This window comes from Monosiga brevicollis, genomic scaffold, assembly GCF_000002865.3.
Source record: "Monosiga brevicollis MX1 MONBRscaffold_11 genomic scaffold, whole genome shotgun sequence".
In the NCBI taxonomy this organism is placed as follows: domain Eukaryota; class Choanoflagellata; order Craspedida; family Salpingoecidae; genus Monosiga; species Monosiga brevicollis.
In genome coordinates, this window is record NW_001865048.1 from 389,873 (window position 1) to 410,530 (window position 20,658).

General features: G+C 55.6%; 5 protein-coding genes across 5 annotated transcripts in view; 3 read left to right on the plus strand and 2 right to left on the minus strand.

The window, feature by feature from the left end:
• The window catches only part of MONBRDRAFT_32529 (uncharacterized protein), a gene marked incomplete at both ends in the record, with an annotated part of 7,415 nt that extends 2,875 nt beyond the window's left edge, over positions 1 to 4,540 (minus strand). The window contains 16 exons of the mRNA XM_001746148.1: positions 176 to 354; positions 442 to 503; positions 623 to 912; positions 1,003 to 1,058; positions 1,149 to 1,350; positions 1,467 to 1,511; positions 1,626 to 1,793; positions 1,846 to 1,880; positions 2,070 to 2,143; positions 2,300 to 2,331; positions 2,742 to 3,526; positions 3,600 to 3,711; positions 3,816 to 3,904; positions 4,012 to 4,115; positions 4,268 to 4,338; positions 4,412 to 4,540. Of these exons, the coding sequence (XP_001746200.1) occupies positions 176 to 354; positions 442 to 503; positions 623 to 912; positions 1,003 to 1,058; positions 1,149 to 1,350; positions 1,467 to 1,511; positions 1,626 to 1,793; positions 1,846 to 1,880; positions 2,070 to 2,143; positions 2,300 to 2,331; positions 2,742 to 3,526; positions 3,600 to 3,711; positions 3,816 to 3,904; positions 4,012 to 4,115; positions 4,268 to 4,338; positions 4,412 to 4,540 (2,433 nt within the window). The remainder of the gene's footprint in view (positions 1 to 175; positions 355 to 441; positions 504 to 622; positions 913 to 1,002; positions 1,059 to 1,148; positions 1,351 to 1,466; positions 1,512 to 1,625; positions 1,794 to 1,845; positions 1,881 to 2,069; positions 2,144 to 2,299; positions 2,332 to 2,741; positions 3,527 to 3,599; positions 3,712 to 3,815; positions 3,905 to 4,011; positions 4,116 to 4,267; positions 4,339 to 4,411) is intronic.
• Positions 4,541 to 5,804: 1,264 nt separating this feature from the next.
• Positions 5,805 to 10,640, plus strand: MONBRDRAFT_8472 (uncharacterized protein; the record flags this gene model as incomplete). Its single annotated transcript, XM_001746002.1, has 11 exons — positions 5,805 to 5,894; positions 5,992 to 6,171; positions 6,282 to 6,432; positions 6,512 to 6,637; positions 6,786 to 6,871; positions 6,962 to 7,045; positions 7,098 to 7,237; positions 7,335 to 8,391; positions 8,496 to 9,045; positions 9,118 to 9,197; positions 10,506 to 10,640. Coding segments are annotated over 11 exons (2,679 nt in total), but the record flags the coding sequence as incomplete, so codon positions are not given.
• A 408-nt stretch (positions 10,641 to 11,048) lies between these two features.
• MONBRDRAFT_8473 (uncharacterized protein) lies at positions 11,049 to 12,756 on the plus strand (the record flags this gene model as incomplete). Its single annotated transcript, XM_001746003.1, has 8 exons — positions 11,049 to 11,190; positions 11,351 to 11,405; positions 11,522 to 11,555; positions 11,709 to 11,753; positions 11,874 to 12,026; positions 12,133 to 12,270; positions 12,366 to 12,472; positions 12,564 to 12,756. The coding sequence occupies 8 exons, from the start codon at positions 11,049 to 11,051 to the stop codon at positions 12,754 to 12,756; spliced, it is 867 nt and encodes a 288-aa protein (XP_001746055.1).
• Positions 12,757 to 15,227: 2,471 nt separating this feature from the next.
• On the plus strand, positions 15,228 to 16,821 carry MONBRDRAFT_8474 (uncharacterized protein; the record flags this gene model as incomplete). The annotated part of the gene is made up of 2 exons (XM_001746004.1): positions 15,228 to 16,269; positions 16,376 to 16,821. 2 exons carry the CDS (start codon positions 15,228 to 15,230, stop codon positions 16,819 to 16,821), a joined length of 1,488 nt encoding a protein of 495 aa, XP_001746056.1.
• Positions 16,822 to 17,519: 698 nt separating this feature from the next.
• Positions 17,520 to 20,485, minus strand: MONBRDRAFT_32530 (uncharacterized protein; the record flags this gene model as incomplete). The annotated part of the gene is made up of 12 exons (XM_001746149.1): positions 20,462 to 20,485; positions 19,748 to 19,785; positions 19,552 to 19,614; positions 19,399 to 19,442; positions 19,240 to 19,315; positions 19,099 to 19,150; positions 18,868 to 18,959; positions 18,614 to 18,786; positions 18,339 to 18,486; positions 18,059 to 18,222; positions 17,822 to 17,937; positions 17,520 to 17,695 (listed from the first exon to the last, which is right to left on the minus strand). The coding sequence occupies exons 3-12, from the start codon at positions 19,603 to 19,605 to the stop codon at positions 17,520 to 17,522; spliced, it is 1,095 nt and encodes a 364-aa protein (XP_001746201.1). The 5' UTR covers positions 19,606 to 19,614; positions 19,748 to 19,785; positions 20,462 to 20,485.
• Positions 20,486 to 20,658: the final 173 nt, after the last annotated feature.

Here is a 20,658-nt window from a genome sequence, read left to right on the forward strand (position 1 = left end):
TACAGGACGAATCGCATGCCGCGCTAATCGCAGAGGCCCATGCGTTGCATTGCTTCTCCGAAGAAAAGCCCAGGCGGACAAACTCACTGCTGTCCCGAAACGAAATCTGCACGACCGCCATGACGTGAGCTCCAACCTTTTGGCAACGTCATGACTGGAGCCGTGCGAGTCTCACCTTGATGGTGAACAAATCACCCTCCATGCTGATGGTGGGCCCGACCGGACACAGGCTGAGATCGAGGGTGAAGGATTCAGCTGTTGTATTCCTTTGATTGTAAAAATGCAGCTTGTCATCCGCCAGAACCAAAAAGTTCCGGGACCACTGCGTGTGCGTGTTGTCCACCCACGTCACGTCTAAACAAGGGAACGCGACCCCATCATCCCCCAAACCACCATGAGCCAACATCAGTCTGTGCATCATCATGTGTGCAGGTGACCTACGATCGTGATGTTGGGCGCGCTTTAAGAGCTCCTCATTGGCCGGAGGCGCCGGCGCGGTACGCCTGTCGTTGAGGGACATCAGCACCTGCGCAATGAGCTGCTAATGGCTAGACACCGCCATGCCAGATGCGATCTTCTTTGCACCTTGCGTATAAAACAAGCCGGTGAAGCGGGAACGCACCCAGAACGAATCGAGCAGTTCATCTTGCGAATGGTCATCTTGCGCTCTTTAGAAGGCAACAACAGCACCCCCGAGTGATGGTGCGATTCGAAACCAATAGGAAGAGCAGAGAGCAGGGGGCGCGCCCAGCAGGACTGACCCGCAAAACTGTCAGCAGAGGAGCTGAGGCGCAACTGGTCCAGCTTTTGTTGCACGGTCGTGAGCGCCACGATCCAACGCTGGCGCTCTGCTACGGAATCAGACAGAAACTCAAAGTTGCGCTTGCCTTCACCCATGAGCTTAAAGCCCGTCTATGCAATTGTCCGAGTGAGCACGAGCCCAAGGCCAATGAAAGGGGCCCCCTTGATGGGGCCGCAGGCGCATCTAGCGGGGGAGCCTACCTTGGGTGGTGCTGTGGCCACAACTTCATATCCACGAATATCAATGACGCCTTTTTCTGTGTGGCAATGCATCGTGGTAAAAGTCGAGCGGCTAGGCTGGGGAAGACTTGATTCACGAGGCATGAAAGGCCATGCTCCAATCTCACCTGCAGATGCGACGGTGGAAGCCTTCATGGTCTTCCAATAGTACAGGTTGCCATCATCGTGCAGAATACACCAGCGCTTTTTGCTGCCCTTGGAACCAATCCCGCCGGACACCTTGTTGAGATAGCCAAAACAGCTGCCGTACACGGGGACGGCTACTTCGTCACTCTCATCGTCCAATGTTGAGCTGACACTTCCCAAACGCTGTGGCGTCGTTTGATCAATCACAAACAAGGGCCCGAAACCATTGTAAGCCGTACGCCCAGATGAGTAGCGGGTGCAGACGCGCCACAATCGAGCAGCAACATGAAAACACGCACCGTGTTGTGACCACCGCGCATGCGATCCATCTGCGCGCTCAAGTCCTGCAATGGCGCGCAAGGATGTGAGCGACCGTGGTTTGTGAGTGCAGGCTAGCAAAGTAGCTTTGACGCCTTCTCCGGCCCTTCATCACTCCCCTGCCTTGACTCGATACGCACGTGAAAGCAGCAGAGCAGCGCCTGGAGGCTGTCCTCGAGCTCATCGATGCGATCTTCCTGCTCTTGGATCTTGTTCTTGGCCTCGGTCAGCTGCAGAGGATGGGTGGCATCACGTAGGCGCCATGAACAGGCGTCCACCGGCACAGGTGCGCGGTGTAGGGATGATGCCTGGCAACACCGCCAATGAAGGCAACACAAGTTTGGTCATGATAACACAGACCTGAGCTGCCAAATCTTCCTGTGCAGACGCCGGAGCTGTCATTGTAGACTGGCAATGGCGCAAGAATGTAGAGACAAAGAGGACATGAGATGCTTCAAGCAAAGCCTTTCGGCTCGCAGCCAAGTCAAGAATGGCAAGGCTGATCCATGGCCCGTGACGTTCGTTGTCTTCCACCGAAGCTGACGATACCCGAGACCAGCCACCATGTGCCGAGGCCTACTTACCGTTGACCACCAGTCCCGTGAAAGCAGTGGCTACTACACGGCTGCCTATACGCTGGAAGCCACGATTGCTAGTGCTGCGTCAAAGACACAGTCGAATCACGGCGGGTGAGTGACCATTGCGCTGCATCAGAAACAGGAGGAGTGGTCAAAACGCCAACTTGGCACGCCCGTAGCCCCAGGTGCGTTCCTGTCCCATTCACAGTCATGCATGCAGCCACACATTGGCTTACTCACCACCGCTCGCACTGTGGCACGTCTTCATCTACATCCACAAAAACAAGTATGATTCCAAAACTCAATGCAGCGCGCTGCCCTTTTTTTTTGGAAAAAAAAAAGAGAGAGAGAGAGAGAGAGAGAAAAGGAAGTCTGTTGGGATGTATGTGTAGTGTGACAAGTTGTACACTTTGTCTCTCTTAAATTCTCCCTCTCAAACTCTCTCTCTCTCTCAAACTCTCTCTATGACTTCAGCACACCCCTCATCTCGGATGGTCTTCTAATATCGGTCGGTCGATTTGTAAATGAAGACTCGAGAGACTCTCTCTCTTGCTTTCTTTCGCACACACACACATGCACACGCACGCACCAGCATGGTTGAATGGCGTTGTTGGTCATTTACACCTGAGGAATGAGGCGCAAAGGACAATCGTGCTCGACGCGCGCTAGTGCTCCAACCGAAGTTACGGGAACGGTGGCGCGCTCAAACTGTGGCACCAGGTCAAAGGCCAGGATGTGCTGTGCAAGTACGATCTTGCTCATGTTGAGAGCAAAAGTTCGGCCTGGGCACGCATGGTAGCCGTGCCCAAAGGTCGAGGTGAGTGGGTTGGGACTAGGCCGCGCCAGCGTCACGCGCTCCCAGCGGATGAGCTGCGATGTTTCACAGCATCGGGCCGCGCTCGCCGGCTCCAACTGACGCAAGGGGTCAAAGCACTCTGGTGGACTGTTCGCCGAGGATTTGGCCACCGCGGGGTCGATGGTGGCGGGATCCATGTTGGTGACGCTCAGCAAGGTTAGAAGGTACCACGGTGGCGGTAGCACAGCTGATCCCGAGTCCATTTGGAGTGTGCACGGCCGCATGACCTTGCGCAAGGTGATGGACTGCTGAACCACGCGAAGCGTTTCCACAATGCAAGCGTCCAAGAAAGCAAGGCTATCCAACGATGCTTGCGTTCGTAAAAAGTCCTCTCCGTGGGCTTGTTGGGCATGCAACACTTCCGCGCGCACGAGCCGCAGGTGCTGCTGATCAGCCATGGTCAACAGATGAATCAGGGTCCAAGCCATGCCGGCATACATGTTAGCCTGGCTCGCGAGCATAAAGTGGAAGAGATTGGTCGCGATGGCACGGTGGCGCTGAGAGGGCATGGCGTCTTCTGGCTGAGCCTCGTACATGCTGACGAGGTTGCTTGCATCCTGTGGTGCCTCCCCACCTTCCTGCCCGGTGCCTTCCTCGTTGTCCAAGCCTATGCGCCAGCATAAAGCTTACATAAGTGTGCAAACGCCAGAGCAGCTCAAGTCTAGGCATACAACACGTACCCAGGGATTGGCAAAGCTCGGCAACAGCAGTCTGAAGCGCATCGATTGCGCGCCGTTCAGCGCGTTTACCGCTTAGCATGGTCTTGAGAAATTCGGCGCCATTGGCGAACCCCTTTGAACCGACAAGCCAGGAACAAGACCAGGATTGCAAACGAGAGTGAGATGGGCCACCTGGAGCAGCAGGACTAACGTCGAGTTTCATGAATGTGTTGATACCTGTTCGGGGTCAAGCTGCTCGTAGGCTTGAACAATGTGTTTGAAGCGCTCGGGTGAGTTTGCAGCAGGATGCAGCCAGCAAGCTAGACCTGTTCAAATCAAGGGCAGGGTGCATGAGGACCACACATGGCGTGAGGCTAGCTTATCAAGCAGGATTGAGAAGGACGGGGCGTTGAGCTGGCTGTTGTGCACACACCAATCTTATGCACGAGCGATTTGACATAAGGAAAGAGTGAGACGGTTTGTTCGCCCGCCCGCACTGTGCGCGCAACGTGATCCGTGACAACGTCATGGGCATATCTGTTAGGTTCAGAAGGTAAGTGTCAGGGAGAAGGAAAAATAGTTGAGCCACGACATCGGCGTCTGACGCTAGCGGCAGAGGCACAAGGATATGCAGCACGCGGGACACGAAGGGCAAATGTGATGACACGCATCTCCTGCTCGACGCGTACCGAATGTAATGGGGCATGAGCTTGGGCTTGAGGGCTTGGTGGAACTTTTTCAGGGACGAGTCCTGCAAGAGCTGGCGCATGTCACAGATGTAAGCGTGAGCGTTTGATGCGCCGTGCAAAAAAGTCGTCGGGGCCCGGGCTCACCTCGGGCGGCAGTTTGAGAGAGAGGAGGCCCTTGGTGGCTTCAAAAAAGGAGGCATCGACATCTCGCATACGGTAGAGCTGATCGACGCCCTTTTGGTCAAAGAGGCAGAGCATGCGACAGCCAAACATGTAAATGCCAAAGGTATCGCCATGCTTGACGCGCAGATCCTCGAAGAATTGTCGCGGATTCTTGATAAACCGCAGACCGCATCTACGATCGTGGCCATGGCCCGGGTCAGGCGCGGGGACGGAAAGGGTGAGCGTGAAGCGGGAGGCGGCGGGCGATGGAAGGCGGGGAGGTTCAGTAGGGGAGCAAAAGCAGGCACGATAAGCCAACAAGAGAGCCGGTATGGCGCCCCGGTGTTCACTGGCTTACCCAATCCACGGAAGCGCGCCACCGATCATGGGAATGTCCGGGCTGATTGATTTCTGTTGCAGCAGCACGCTCAATTGCGCAGCCACGGCACAGAAAACCACAAGCGCCACGAGAATCCACATGCCTGCTGTCACTTGACCCCGTGTGGTGCCTGCCCGGTGTACCTCAATGGGCGCTGTCGTGCGTGGCTGGTGTGGGACAAAAGCAAAAATGACAACAGCATCTGTGAGCACAACTGGCAAGGCTCAGCCTGGATCAGTCAGTCACATCGGAGGCGTCACCGTCAGCCTCTCAAAGGGCCCACCACCCCAATCACCCATCCACCCACTCACACACACACACACACACACACACACACACACACACACACACACACACACACACACACACACACACACACACACACACACACACACACACACACACACACACACACACACACACACACACACACACACACACACACACACACACACGACGTCACATGACCATGACCCACCCGTCAGCGATCACCCGATCCTCCTCCCCTTCACATCCAGCCCAGCACACACCGACACAACACGGCCAATCGCAAAATCACCAAAACGGTTGTGAGTGAACCCTCTCTCGCGACACCTCTCTCTCATATAATTGTCAGCATGTCAGTATAAATTTGGAGCTGGAGCCGTTTTTATTTCTGACTTTTTGCTTTCTCTCTCTCTCTCTCTCTCTCTCTCTCTCTCTCTCTCTCTCTCTCTCTCTCTCTCTCTCTCTCTCTCTCTCTCTCTCTCTCTCTCTCTCAAACCAATTCATTTCTCTCTCTCTCTCTCTCTCTCTTGTTGTGTTTCATTTGGGGAGGTGCTGCAAGATGTGTGAGCGGGAGGGGGGCGAGGTGAGGGGCATGGAGGCATGAGGACGGGCTGGGTAGGTGGGTTTTGAAGGCCATACTGGTGCTACAAGTCCTGCTGCTGGGTGGAAGTATGTATGCGTGTGTGTGTGTCTGCTTGATCACTCGGTTTTTAGCGTACTCTTGGCGCCATGGCGAGCTCCTTGGACCCAAACGTGGTGCCCGGCACCGGCTTTCTGGTGGACTGCTTCCGCGACAAGAAGAAAATCGCCGCAGGCCAGGTTCGGCTGGGCTTTTCGGCTGGCACTAGCAGATCGGTCTTGCCGACTGCGTACCCAATCGTTTGTCTTGATTGCATTCGTTTGGTGGTGCCCCTAGAAATTTTTCCTCTCTCATTACCATGCCGATCACTATGGCGGTTTGAATGACAAGTGGGCTGCGGGCCCCATCTACGCGTCCCCACCCACCGCACGCCTTGTGATCGACTTTCTTGAAGTTGACCCCAAATGGATTCATGAGCTTCCGTTCGATGAGACCCATACCATCGATGATGTCGAGGTCCGAGCCTTCCAAATCTAAGCCTTTGACAACTCTTCGACCTTCCCGTCGTCAGGCCTCACGCGCGCTAACACCATCAACTCGCACCCGGACTAAAACCTGCGCTCTAGGTGACGTTGATGGACGCCAACCACTGTCCTGGCGCAGCCATGCTGCTCTTCGGGGTGCGCAACCAACACGCCCCCGAGCAGCGCATGTATCATCTACACACGGGCGATTGCCGGTTCCACCCACGCATGCTGGATCATCCAACCCTTCAAGGTCAGAGCCACAGCTGCCTTCACTCCCGCCTTGTCCCTCTCGAGCCCGCAATCACACACATCACTGCCCCCTTCCGCAGGCATCCACATTGAAAATTTATACCTGGACACGACCTACGCCAACCCAAAGTATACGTTTCCGCCACAGGAAGATACCATTGAATTCTGTGCTCGCACCATCGCCGCCGAATTGGAGGCCCACCGAGGTGAGTGGTGTTGTTGGGCCCTCCTGTCTTGCTCTTGTCTCTGCACATCAAAGTTGTCCGCCCTTCTTGTGTGGCCTCTCTTCCATGCTTGGCTGCCCCGTCTTTGACGCCCTTTCGTCCTATCATCGCTCCTCTTGCTCGGCACTAGGCCGCACCCTTGTGCTGGTGGCCACGTATAGTATCGGCAAGGAGAAGATTTTACTTCGCGCACACGAACTCGTTGGCGCTCGAGTGGTGGGTGTCGATTGATCATCTCTAGCCTCTGGGCAAACCCCTCCACTGACTCCCCTGCCTGCAACTTACTCGGTGCTGCTCCGCCTGCAGGAGGTGACGGAACGCAAGTGGAAAATGCTCAACCATTGCCTTCCCATTGCCAACCTTGAAACAATCTTTACAACGGAGCATCTGGTAGGCCGATGAGTGATGCGTCCTTGCTGACATCAAGTCCCCGCTGATGCAGCCGGCGCATGTGACCACCACGCAGGCGGCCAGTGTTCGCATTGTCGGATGGCACGAGCTGGGAAACATGGCTCCCGGTGGCTGGACCTTCCTGCCCGACTATCCCAAGCTTCATGAGATGCTCGACTTTTACGCTTCACGGTACACCAATCCTCCCTATCTGTGCCATTGCAACCAGACAGCCTGCACCTGCTCGACCAGCGCCACTGACCAACAAACTTGCCTGCCTTTGCTGTAGATTCGATCGCATTGTGGCATTCTACCCCACTGGATGGACCTACACGCTGTCGCAAGCAGTGCGCGAGCGTCAAGCCATCACAGCCTCTCAATCCCATGCCCAAACTCTGGCTGAGGCTAGCACAGAGGCTCGGGCACACTTGACAGCACGACCTGCCGTTTTGCATGCCGCTGAGACCAAGAACAAGGTCACAGTCTACACAGTCCCATACTCGGAGCACTCAAGTTTTGATGAGTTACGCGCCTTGGTGTCTGGCATCCGGCCCACCAACGTGGTTCCGACCGTCTTGGGAGGAGCGCGCGACACGAGCAAGCAAGCGCGCCTCCGCCGTGTCACCGCCCTGTTTGCTGACCTCTGCAATCGCACCAAGGCGACCCGCGCCTTCGTCCAGATGATTCAAGGCGAGCGGCAAAATAGTTTGCGTCGACGCCAACGTTCAGACACCACACCCAGCCTTGCCAGCACCGCCTCTGAACAAGACCTGCAAGAGCCCAGTGATGAATTTGATCCACCCACAAAATATAAAGGCAACGGTGATGATAAGATCGCGCTACCCTTTCACCCTGACCTGGAGCATAAGCCTGGCTTAGCAGCAGGCCAGGATAGCAAGCTTGGCCCACAAACGAGGCAACGTGCATGCGGCGCCTCAGAACCCGGGGCTCTGGCCCAGACTTTACCTCAATCACCAGCTGTCAAAAAGGAAAAGCTCGCGGCTCAGCCGTCCCCAGCGCCGAAAAATGTTTCAAACCATGTCCCGTGCCCAAGCTGTGGATTACCCGTGGCTTTCGCCCAAATGAACACCCACCTCGATACGTGCCTTGGATCTGCTCTGCCTCATGGTAGCCCCAAGGACTCGGCTCATAGAGGACGAGAGCCCATCTGCCTTTCGGACGACGAAGATGAGGAACCCGAGTGCGCCAAGCGCGGTGATGGTGCGATGAAGGTGGATTCCGCTAGCACAGCAGGGACATCCTCTCCGCTGATGGAAGATGATTCCAGCTCTGCTCAGGATCAAATAGCTCAATTACGCACTATACTGGGTGCCCATGCTCTTACGGTAGGCGCTGGCACCTTGATAGAATTTGGTCCTTGGGCTGGGCCGGTAAAAGTCATTACTTGACGCCGTTGGTGTTTGTTCTTTCTCGCGTTTGCCACCCACAGAAATCGGGCGCCTCCCGCTTGTTGGTGCGGGCTCATGGGGAGCTGGACCAAGCTGTCAATCTTTTCTTCGACGAGACGTCAGGCTTGACGTCGCCTCCTGCTCAACCCGGCACCCAGGATACTAACCTTACAGATTCACCGACGCGTCAGACAAAGCCCACAGGCAAGCGCAAGCAAGCCTCGTTACTGACCTTTTTCCAATCCCCACCTGCCAAAAATGCCAAGCAACGAGCCGCCGCCACCAGCTCGCCACGGACTGGTGCGACAGCTTCACACCACGTGGCCCCCACCGAAGCTGAGCGCGACGTCGGCTCAGAACAACCGCCTATTCCAAATGCCAAGCCAACACGGGCGCCCGTGCCGTTGGTGGCCTCTGCTACACCAGCTGATGCGGCAGATACCGCCAATGTGGGAAGTGATGATGTTCACTACCGTATCCTTGCCAATGCATTCGAAGAGCTGGTTGCAACTCGCTCCCGCCTCAAGATCACGAGCATCCTGGCCGACACGTTTCGCACGGTTTTGCGCCGTACTCAGAGCAGCAAACACCGTAAGACTTGACATTGTTGCCATGCAGCAAAGGAAGAGAGCTTTTGACTCAATATCGTACGTGTGACTGCAGCTATTGGCGACCCACAGGTTCTCATTGCCGCCGTCTACCTGACGACCAACCATATCGCGCCCTCTTTTCACGGCATTGAGGTGTGTTGCCGAGCATGCTGTGTAAGATGCCCATGGCTGGCCCTGCAAGTTCCCTCATCCTGGTGGGAAAACCTAGCTCGGTCTTGGAGAGAAACTGGTCGCGACAGTGGTGGCTGAAGCGTCTGGTCGGTCGCCAAGGCGCATGCGCTCAGACTACAAGGAGACGGGGGACTTGGGCGATGTCGCGTTTCGGGCCTTGCATACCCAGCGAGCTCTATTCAAACCTAAACCGTTAACGATACTCGGTGCGAAGAGCGCGGGCACAGCTTTGCTATTGACATGTTTTTGCTCCTTTTTTTTTGTTTTGGTTTTTGTTTTTGTTTTTTCAATTCGCTTGCCTTTGCTTGAGAGTCCATGCCGCGATGCCCTTGGAAAGCAATTGTGCCGGCATGGCCAGACTGATCTTGGTGTTTGGTGGTGATCAGGGGTATTTCGGAGCCTGCACACTATCGCAGGATTACGGGGCAAAGGCAGCCAGCGCCAGAAACAGGACATTGTGCGCAAACTGATTGTGGCTTGTCAAGGCCCAGAAGTCCGCTTCATCGTCCGCACTCTTATCGGTACGCTTCAAGCCATGTTGGCTAACGCTGCGAAGAAGCCGTAGAGGTTGCACGACCGCGACCATGTTGCTGTTTCCTGATGACCTTGCTGGCGCCGGCTACAAATCAGCCAACTTGCGCACGGGTGCAGTGGGGCTGACCATCCAGACAGCTATTGCCCACACGTTTGTTGGTGCTTGGCAGGTTTGTTCATCGAATCCGCGAGATTGTGTAGTTTTGCTCACTAGACGGCTCTTTCAAGCAACCCTTGACAGCGTCCTACGTGCATTTCATCTCATCGTTTCGGCTTGCACTCCCCCACCCACCCGCAGACATCCATTAGCAAAGAGGAAGCTGCGCAGCGTGTGAAGGACTGTTATGCACGACATCCATGTTGGGACTCGATATTAACGTATGCACCTCTCACCCTTTGTCGTTCTCCGTGCTGTTCAGTCATGGTTGTTTCGCGTCTACTTTGAGTATTCTTCTCTCTCTCTCTCTCTCTCTCTCTCTCTCTCTCTCTCTCTCTCTCTCTCTCTCTCTCTCTCCCTTTTGTGACCTACCCAGCAGCATGTGTAAAGAATTGCAGGTGTCACAGAATTACCCAGGCTGGGGCTGTGCATTCAGTGCCCATAGCCTGTGATCGCTTTTGCATCTCATCGTGATCTTTTGTTTGCAACCTCGCGACATGATGTGTAGCGCGCTAGTAGAGGGAGGGTTTGAGGAAATGGAACGTCGCTGCGGCCCTCGCATTGGCATCCCTGTACAGCCCATGCTGGGCAAGATCACGCGCGACCTGGGCGAAGTCATGACTCGACTTGCCCATAAGGAATTTCAGGCGGATTTCAAGTATGATGGATGTCGAGCCCAGATTCACTTGGAAACTCCCACCAAGCTGCGCCAGGTCCGTGTGGCGAGAACGCACGCTGCGATGCCAGGCTTGGGAGCGTCTGGCTAACCTTGCACACACGCACTTGCAGGATGTAAAAAGCTTTATGTTCAGCCGCCACCTTGAGGACATGTCAACACGCTATCCCGATGCCACCACGTCGCTTCTCGAGAGTCTGAGTCGCGGTGCGTTGAATCTGTTTGCTATTTTATATCGCTATATTCCTTGCTGGGTGCGCCAGGTGCAGACCGATCTTGCAAGATTGCATTGCCTCTTTTGCAATTCCGTGGTTGGCACAGCGCTTCAAACTCAGTCAGGCTGGACAAATTAGAAAATGGATGCTTGGCTTTGCAGTCCTGCGTGGCTGACGCCGAGATCGTGGCTGTGGATGCCACTGGCAAAATTCTTCCCTTTCAAACACTCATGAACCGTGGACGAAAGGATGTCAACGAGAAAGAAGTACAAGTGGCAGTCAAGGTGCTGCTTTATGACCTCATGATGCTGGATGACCGCCCACTTTTGCAGCTTCCGCTCCGCTATCGGACGGCACTACTTCAGCATGTTGGTACCTGACGTCTTGCAGCCTGTTGCAGTCCCTGCCCCACAGCTGTGTGCTTGTACAAGTGAATGTAAGCCTCACCAATGGCTCGCGCTGTAGTTGTTTCAGCCGGTCCCCAACCGAGTGGACTTGGTGCGTCAGCAAGTCTTTGTACCCAATGCTCAAGGCGAGCACGATGAATCAGACTTGCGGAAATTTTTGCATGCGGCTCTGGACGCCAAGTACGACGCTCACGAGGCAGAGACGAGCTATGGACTGCCACGTTGTTATTCCTTCGAATGGCCATGAACTAAGCTTTTGGGACATTCATCCACGTGCTTTGCTGTGGGTACGATAGGTGCGAAGGACTCATGATTAAGGCACGCGGGCCGGTTTTGTCCCTTGCCGAGACTGATTTGGTTGCCTCGGACCAGGCATTGGTGCAGCGGCTCGACGAGTTACTGCAGAGTGCGCTAGAGGCGCGAAAGCGGTCCGCTGCATCCGCCGATGACGTGGGCGATCCGCTGGCGTTGTCGACATACCAGCCGTCCAAGCGCTGCGAGAATTGGCTCAAGGCAAGTTGGGGCGGAGTGCATAGGAGCTTGCATTGCTCAGCATAGCCCTTCCGCACAATCATTGCTGAGCGCTGACCGCCTTACTAGCTATCACACGTCTGGTGAATGACAATGGCGTTGATGCTGGTGCCATAGGTGAAAAAGGATTATCTGGAAGGTCTGGGCGATAGCTTTGATTTGGTGGTTATTGGCGGCTGGTGGGGCAATGGCCGCAAGGCCGGGTGGTTTAGCCCTCTGCTCTTGGCCTGCTACAATCCGGAGACAGAGTTGCTCGAGTCGGTGTGCAAGGTAAGGTGCTACCATTGGTGTCAGTCGACGGGTGGAGAGGCAGCCGTCCTGCATGAGACATCAGGGCAGGCCGGCCGTCCTGATAATGTCTCCGCGCGTGGACTAGGTCATGTCTGGGTTTACGGATGAGTTTTATAAGGAGCTGACGGCATTTTATTCTCGCGAAGAGAACCAGTGTGCGAAAAAGTCTTACTATGATGTCGCTGAAAGCATGACGCCCTCCGTGTGGTTTGAGCCGGTGCGGGTATGTGACTTGACCGCGATGTTTTGCACCGATTGTGTTGCCTGTGCTCGACCAGTGGCCGTTTGTTTGTGTGCCTTACTGTCGTCGCGCCGTAGGTTTGGGAGATTCGTGGAGCTGACTTGACGGTGAGCCCGGTGCATCGGGCAGGTCACGGCCTTGTGCCCGGGCGTGAGGCAGCAGGCATTTCGCTGCGCTTTCCTCGGTTGGTCTTGCTTGGCGCCTCTGCACACCAAGATGCGTTTGTGCCCATGTTCTTTAATGGCTGGTTGTTTGGGGGGCATGTCGTGGCGTAGCTTTATTCGAGAACGACCGGATAAGACCATGTCCGAGGCCACCACGGCCCATCAGATTGTTGAGCTATACCAACAGCAGTTTGCCCCCGCTGCCTCGCGCCGGCTGGTTGGTGATGAGGCAGATGCAGAGCGGCACGACGAGGTTGCCATGGGTGGGCTGGAGGATGAGAGCGTCGAACGGGCGGTGTTATAATAATCGAATTGACTCCTTGTGATACCAGCGAATGTGACCTTGTGAATTCAAGACCCAAACCCGTTCAAGAGATCTAAAACATGCACGCCGGTAGAGGTGGTAGGCGCTATGATTTAGATTCATTGAGCTCATGCGAATGATGAATCGCGTGCAACCTGTTCGTCATGTGAAACGGCAGATGTGCTATGCCAGACGGCAAGACGGGCACGTAACGCACGCACGTGCACAAGCATGGCCATTCAGCTGGTGCTCGAGACACCGCGCTCCATCGGCGGAGAGAAGGGGAACTGACAACTTTTAGAAAGAATTCATTCGAAATTGTCGATAAATTCGGTAAAAATTATTTCGAGTTTTGGGTGTAATCTGGCCTGGCAGTAGCTCCTCTCGGTTGTCCGCCTTTCTCTCAAACGCAGGCCCAACACCTTTTGGCCAGGAGTTCTGATCCTTTACGAACAGCCAAGGTCGCGGGAAGGTGCACGGCCGGACAGAGCATGCCCAGCAGTGGGAAGAGGATGTTCGTCCCCACCATGGCCTCCTTGTGGCCCCCCGTCCATCCCGCTTGGTCAAATCAACATACCCACGAGCCTACCCTGCAACTGTGTCGCATCGTCAGAGCCATGTTCACTCACCGACCCACTCCCTCACTCGTGCCTAGCACAGCACACGCGATGGTGCACGCCGGCGCCCAGCCCGAGCTTGCCCATGTTTTCCAATCTCAGCCGTGCTTACATGCATATTCGTCTGACATCCAGCCGTTACAAGACTTGACCACAAAAAAGTGCGTGACATCACGACTTTTTTTTTTTTTTCGGGGGTGACTGCAACGGCAGCCAAGCAACCAACAGTCACATAGACTTGGACACCTGGCCATGACCGTACTTGCCTGTGGTACGGGGGGTTGTATGTGTGGTGGGTGCATGGTGTGGAAGAAGGTGGTGTGTGTGTCGTTTAGAGTCAACGCATGATGATGGATGACTGAAAACAAACCCGACACGGCATGTTGAATGTCCAGGCCAGCAACGGCGCGTAACTAGCAGAGAGATCCGATAAATCGTTGCTTGTGAGCTTCACCTCAGTCTTTGCCAACCTGACCGCCAGGGTCAGCCCAGCAAGTCTTGCCCAGGCCACACAGCAGTCATGGCTCCACTCGTATCCGGAAGATCCAATTCAGCTGTTTGGGGACGTGTGACTGATCGTTGCTCCCTGATCCTGCAATCTTGCCAAAGATCGATGACCTCGGTCGCCATCCCTCAATACCTCCTCGAGTATCCCTTTTTCAACGTGACCACAAGAGCAGAAGAATAGGTGCGAAGGACTCCAGCCAGCTAATCCCTAGCCCCAGGCTGGCCACGAGGTGTGTGGTATGATTGATCAGTATAAATACTTCTCTGGTGCTTAGGCATGTGGTTCACCTTCATGCATCATTCCGTGACCTGAGTACCAGTGGTGCAGTCGTCTTTCCCCGCTCTTCTGTCAACACCGCACACACCAACCGTCGATTTAGACAGCAGTCACCTTCTTCAATCGTCCCGAATTCTTGACTACGCGTCATCATCCTGCCCGTGGCGATGAGATCGCTCGCCATGCTTCACTATTGGTTTTCTCATCATCGCTGTACTGCAAAGGGACAAGCACGCAATGTCCACTGATCGTTCGCACTGCCCTTCACTCCCACCGATCACCCTTTCAAACCGTCTCGCCACCACCGCCTCGACCTGACCCTTGACGTTTTGACAACATCTTGATGACTTGCTCTTTGTTTTCCACCAGCGACAAGTCAAGCCGACTGTTTGCACTGGACCCCCAGGCCTACTGAGACTCGGCGTTGGCACAGCTGGCCACCAGCTAGTCCCGGGCAACCGGCGGTCTGCCCTTCTCCGCCTAAACAGGTGTTTCCTCTTTGGATGGCTCATGGTCAAGTGCCCCTCGACCCACTCCCTTGCATCTTCAAGATGTTTACGCCCCGTCAACAGCAGGCCGGCTGCGCGCTAATGTGTTGAGCCTAGTGAAGCCAGCCGGGCGACCGTGGGGCCTGCAGCTCAGCAGAGAAGTGGGACAGTTGACTGGACTGTGCCGTGTGATTCGGCTGTCTGCTCCCACTCCTTCTTGACTCACTGCCAAGTTTGCTCGGGTGGCAACTCGTTGTCGCCATGCGCCAGAGACCAGCAGTTGCACGTGATGCCCACAACGTATCATCAATGAATCATCGTGGCGTCCCGCTGCTGGTTGCTTGCTCCCTGCCACCTCGTGACCTCCTATCCACTGCTTGAGCTCCTCTTTCAATGATCCGCTCGGGGGTTGCCTCAACCACTCGCCCCCGACAATGAATCTGCCCAGGATTAGCTTCGCTGGAATGCATTTTCTTCCTCCCCCGGCCAAGGCTCAAGTCACACCGACGGCGCAGCCCAACACCCGCATCTCAACCCTCTTGACTCAAACGGCTTATTCGAGCACAGGTCAAAACCAGCGCCATGAAGGCCGTCTTCGTTTTGATGGCCCTAGCGGTTGTTGCGGCGGCTCAAACAACGCGTGCCCCTTCGCCTCCTACTCGCGCCTGTCCTACATACGACCCTTGCAACTGCAAACCCAATGCGCAGGCTGAAAATTATTACGATCGTGACGGCTGCCTTCAGTGCCGCTGTGTGGCTGTCGAGGTACCCACGACGACCACAACCACTCGCCGTCCCACCACCACCACCACCACCACTACTCGCCCCACGACGACGACGACCACTACCACTCGTCGCCCCACCACCACTACCACCACTACCACTCGCCCCACGACGACGACGACCACTACCACTCGTCGCCCCACCACCACTACCACCACTACCACTCGCCCCACGACGACGACCACTACCACTCGTCGCCCCACCACCACCACCACTACCGAGGCTCCCTGCCCAACCTACAACCCCTGCAACTGCAAGCCCAATGCCGAACCCGAGAACTATTATGATCGCGATGGCTGCCTGCAGTGCCGCTGTGTTGCTATCGAAGTGCCAACCACCACGACCACCACGCGCCGTCCCACGACCACCACGACCACCACGCGCCGTACTACCACAACTACCACCACGCGTCCCACGACAACCACGACTACCACTCGTCGTCCCACCACTACGACCACCACTACTCGCCCCACCACTACCACGACCACCACCACGCGCCCCACGACCACCACGACTACCACTCGCCGAGCTACGACGACCACTACAACTCAAGCGGCCCCCACGACCACCACGACGACCACTCGCCGTCCCACGACGACCACCACGACTCAGGCTGCACCTGAGACGACCACGACGACCACTCGCCGTCCCACGACCACGACCACCCAGGCCGCACCCGCCACCACGCGTCGTTCTGATCGCGAAGCTTTTAACGACGAATTTTTCCTTTCCAGCTACGCCTACGATGGTGACGATGTTTACCTCGTGTCGGGGGCAGAGGCTGGCTTTCAGCTGGTGCCTGGCTTCTCCGAAGGCCTCAAGTTCAAGAGTGGAAAGACACGTAAGTTGGGGCCTGTGGCCACCTTGAAGGACCATTCATGGCGTGCTTATTTTCGGTTTGTCTCATCTCATCATCCTGCTGCTGCCGTTAAACTGCCTCTTCCTAGCTGGCGCATGCGACTCTGTGCGCGTGAGCCTCTGCTCTGACTCGCTCAACCAGAACTGCTTCAAGGCATACCCTTGCTCGTCGGGCGAGTGCTTCATGTTTGAGGACGTGGAGCGTGAGGAAGCCTTTGAGAACCTGAAGAAGAAGGCCAAGCTTTTTGCCTACTGTGAAAATGGCCAGTCCTTCTTTGATTTGGACAAGAGCGAGCAGAAGCAGGTGTCCAAGGCCTTTGAGCGCTATCTGAACAAGAAGTGTGACATCCATGATTGTCAATTTGATTCGGCCCGCCGCCACATCAGTGGCGATGGTGATGACTCTGAATTCAAGGTTCCCGTCGACAGCAAGGCGACCCGCAAGGCCGTCAAGAAGTGCATCCGCAAAGCCGCGCGCAACCTCGAGAACCAGTTTGGCTCGTGCACCATCTTTGACGATCCCGTTACCGTTTAAGTCCGCCCAGTCATCGCAACACCTGCACACTCTGAGGAGACCAGGTCTTCTGCAGCGTGTTGTTGGCTGAGCCTCATTGTGAAACCCCCCTCCTGTCCTGCTCACCAGGGCATAGTTGTGTTACAATCGCCGTATACACTTGAAAGTGTGTCTGTGAATGTGTGTGAGCGAGTGCTTTCAGCCCTGTTGTAAGACGTGTTTTGTGTGCGTGTACATGTGTGAGTCTCAGGGGGCTGGTTGGGATGACAGCGTCATTCGTGTTGGCTGGATTTAAGGTTGTGGGCTGGTGATGGCATTGCGCGTGAGTGTTTGAACAATGCACACGCTGCACCACTGAGCCTCTGATCTGTATAGCCCAAGCAACGAGCCAGAGCGTTGTGAACGAGGGGAGTTACATCTGCCTCACTTACTCAAACATGAAAAATTGATTTACAAAAACTTCCGGCATTGACGAGCTGGCTGGACATGTGAGGATGATTCTCAGGCAAATTGAATCAATTGGTCAAAAGGAAAGGCAGACATGAACAAGGCAAGGCGTCAAATATTCTGCCAAGGGGGCAGTCTTAGACAGCAACAGGGTTTAGCAAGTTCTGCCAGATACACGAAAGGGCTAGGGCGGAGGAAATGATTGGAAGAAGTGGGCGCTCGGAACCAAGGACCAGCTCTCTTCAATTGTTCAGCATGGCGAAGGTGATATCTTAGACCATGAGGGGGCCGTCGGTCGAAGCCGCGGGTAGGGTGCCCTCATCCAGCTGTTTGTAAAATTCCTGGACGCGGTCAACCTCGTCGGCGGTACCGAGATAAATGGGGCTGCGCTCGTGTAGCTCTGTCGGAGTCAAGTCAAGGATCCGTTGACGACCATCGATGGCTTTGCCTGTACACGTGGAGGTGGTGGGGGCACCGCCAACGAATGATGAGAGCGCGCGCAAGACAGGAGGCGCAAAGTGCAAAGAAAGTGAAGGAGAAGGCATGCGGTAGCCAAGCAAGTGTCTGGTCGCACCGCCAGCAGCTTCAACCAAAAAGGCCATGGGGAAGCACTCGTAGAGCAGGCGCAGCTTGCCCTTGGCGTTCTTCTTGTCAGCGGGGTAGAAGAAGATGCCGCCATACAGGATGGTCCTGCACGACGCATGCGATTCAAGAGTTTTACCCAAGAGAGCGGGTCCAAGACGGCAGGATGATTATGAGTTGCTCGATTCTCAAGCGGAGCGCTTTGAAAATGAAACGCGATGGTGCTCACCGGTGAACATCGGACACCATGGAGCCCACGTAGCGGGCCGAGTAGGTCTTGGGTTGGGCCTTGATCCAGCGCATGTACGCCTTTGTGGCATCATCCCATTTCTCCGCATTGCCGGTGTTGCAGCTGTAAATGAGCTTGGGAACTGCAGGCATGTGGAAGTTGCGCTATGTCGGAGTCGGGGAAAGTGGTGAGGGAGGGGCGTGTATGGTGGGAGTGGTCATTGGCCGAGCAGCACAGAGCAGATTTATCTGCCGTCAAGGCCCTTTGGAGATGAACAAACCTTGGTCTCGATGAATTCGCCAAAGGTCGGGTCAAGGTTGAACATGTGAACGCCGGTACCCGTGCTGAGTACCATGACGACGGCAGAGGAGTAGAGGACGTAGCCGGCGGCCACCATTTCACGGCCAGGGCGCAAGCAGTCACCCAATCTGCCGAGCGAGAATGGCCGAGATGGAAGCGGAGGAGGGCATGTGAGGGAAAGGTGATGGTGCAGAGGTAACGAACAGGCGTGGCTAGCGCAGTGATTGAGAGCGTGCATGGGCCACGGCAACTCACTCGGCCAGGCTCTTGTTGTCAGTGTGATAGATGCCAAAGATGGTACCGACGGAGACGTTGCATTCAATGTTCGAGGAACCGTCGAGGGGATCAAACACGACGCAGTAGCGGGCGTGGTCTAGGCCTTCGATCACAATGGCATCATCTTGTTCTTCCGATACCATTACGCGCACCTAAGGACGGGTGGATGGCATGGGCGGCCCGGGCTGAGGAAAGCCATTGCCTTGTATTCGGGGCAGAAGGCCGAAACAAACCTTTTTGGTGTTACGAAGGACATTCTTGAAGACGTCGTTGGCGAGGACGTCCAGCTTTTTCTGGTCTTCACCCGATTGATTGGCTTGACCGCCTGGTATTGGGGAGGAATGGGGGAGGCGAGTAGGTGAATGGAAATGTTAAGCAAAACCAGAAAAAAAAAAAAGGACACCAAGGCCGGTCATGCATGCCGAGGCTTGAAGGCGTGCTGCGATGCGGGGGCAAGCACTGACCAAGACCGTAGAGACCTTGCATGCCAGCATTTTGCACGGCATTGGCGATGACCTATGGCAATGAAAGAAGACAGCCGAGTCGAGGGTGAGGTGAATGTGTTCAGCAATGGGGTGTAGGCCAACGGCAGTTGAAGAAAGTACCTTGGAGGCCACGCCAATGGCCTGGAGGATAAAGGCCAGGGAGGTGCGAGTGGTGCCATACTTTTCGCGACGCTCGCTATCGGGTACAGGCGGCGAAGCAAGGTGAGAGGACCAACGGGAGTTGCGGGCGGGCTGCCAATGCCAAAGAGGTTAGCTTACCGATCATCCTCCATGATGAAGCGAGCCAAGGTCACGGGGTCCATCTACAGCAGGGATCATAATGAGGTGAGATGGTGAGATGGTGCTGGCATGTCACCATGAGGGTGGAAGGGACAGGGGGAAGAGAGAGGAACTGCGCGAGGCAGAACACACGTTGTATTCAGGGAAGGCCATGTCGCCAGGGGTTTCGGTAGTGACTCCTGCCATGTCGCTGGTCTACTCGAGAAATGTGCCCAAGGAGCAGGCGAACGACGAGAGAGAGAGAGAGATAGTGAGTGAGGAGAAGTGGCATGTGGGAAGGGCCGAGGCGATTTGAGGGACGCCAAGAGCCGCGGGGCCGACAACATACAAGTCTTCGGGAAAGGGAGGACAGGTTGAAAAATGGGACTGGAAGAGGCGATGAAAGGGGGGGGGGTGGTCAAGGACAAAAAGCAAAGAAGCGGTGTGAGGCACGGCCGGCAATGGCGGTCACGAGCAGTTGGGGGTGGCGGGGTCGTAGATGGAGGTGCATGCAAGTGTCGGGGAACACTGTGTTGGTGTTGGAGGTGGTGGTGAAGGCAAGGCATGGCATGCGTGACAAGGCGAGCAAGATCAGAAACGAGCCCACGCCAACGAAGAAATGCGGACCCGGTCAGCTCCAAGATCGAAGAAATAGAAGAAGCACACACCAAGGACACGCGCAGAAGTGTGTGTGAAGGAGGGACGGAAAGAGCGTGAGGCAGAGGGAGAGAGTGAGTGAGGGAGTGAGAGAGCACGCAAATCGTCATGTGCACGTGTTGTTTTGGGGGGGAGCGGGGCAGCCATTGGAAGGAAAGGGATGGGGCAGATGATCAGCGACACACGTCCAACCAGCAGCACAAATGGACACTCTCAATCACAACAGCAGCGGAGGACAGTCAAGGGTGGTGGAGGGGAGGCGGGTGATCGCAGCCAAAGACAGAACAAGGGTTGCTGGCTGGTGATCATGGGGGTGAAGAGGCGGCGGCGATGCTGGGGATCATTGGCGAGTGCATATGTCAAGTGTGCGAGCATGGCACGAGTCTTGAGAGAAGGGTGATCGCACCAGACTTGTGGAGTTGTCGCAGCAACCTGCAAGCAAAAAGGGCAGCCCGCAGAGGGGCGTGTGAGATAATCTCGATGTTGTTCTCTCAACAAGAGTAGGCAAGAGCACAGGGCCTAAGCGGGGAGGCCGAGGAGGAGGGCAAGGAGGGCAGGCGACGGCAGCGGATGGAGGCCACACACACACCCGAGCAAACAAAT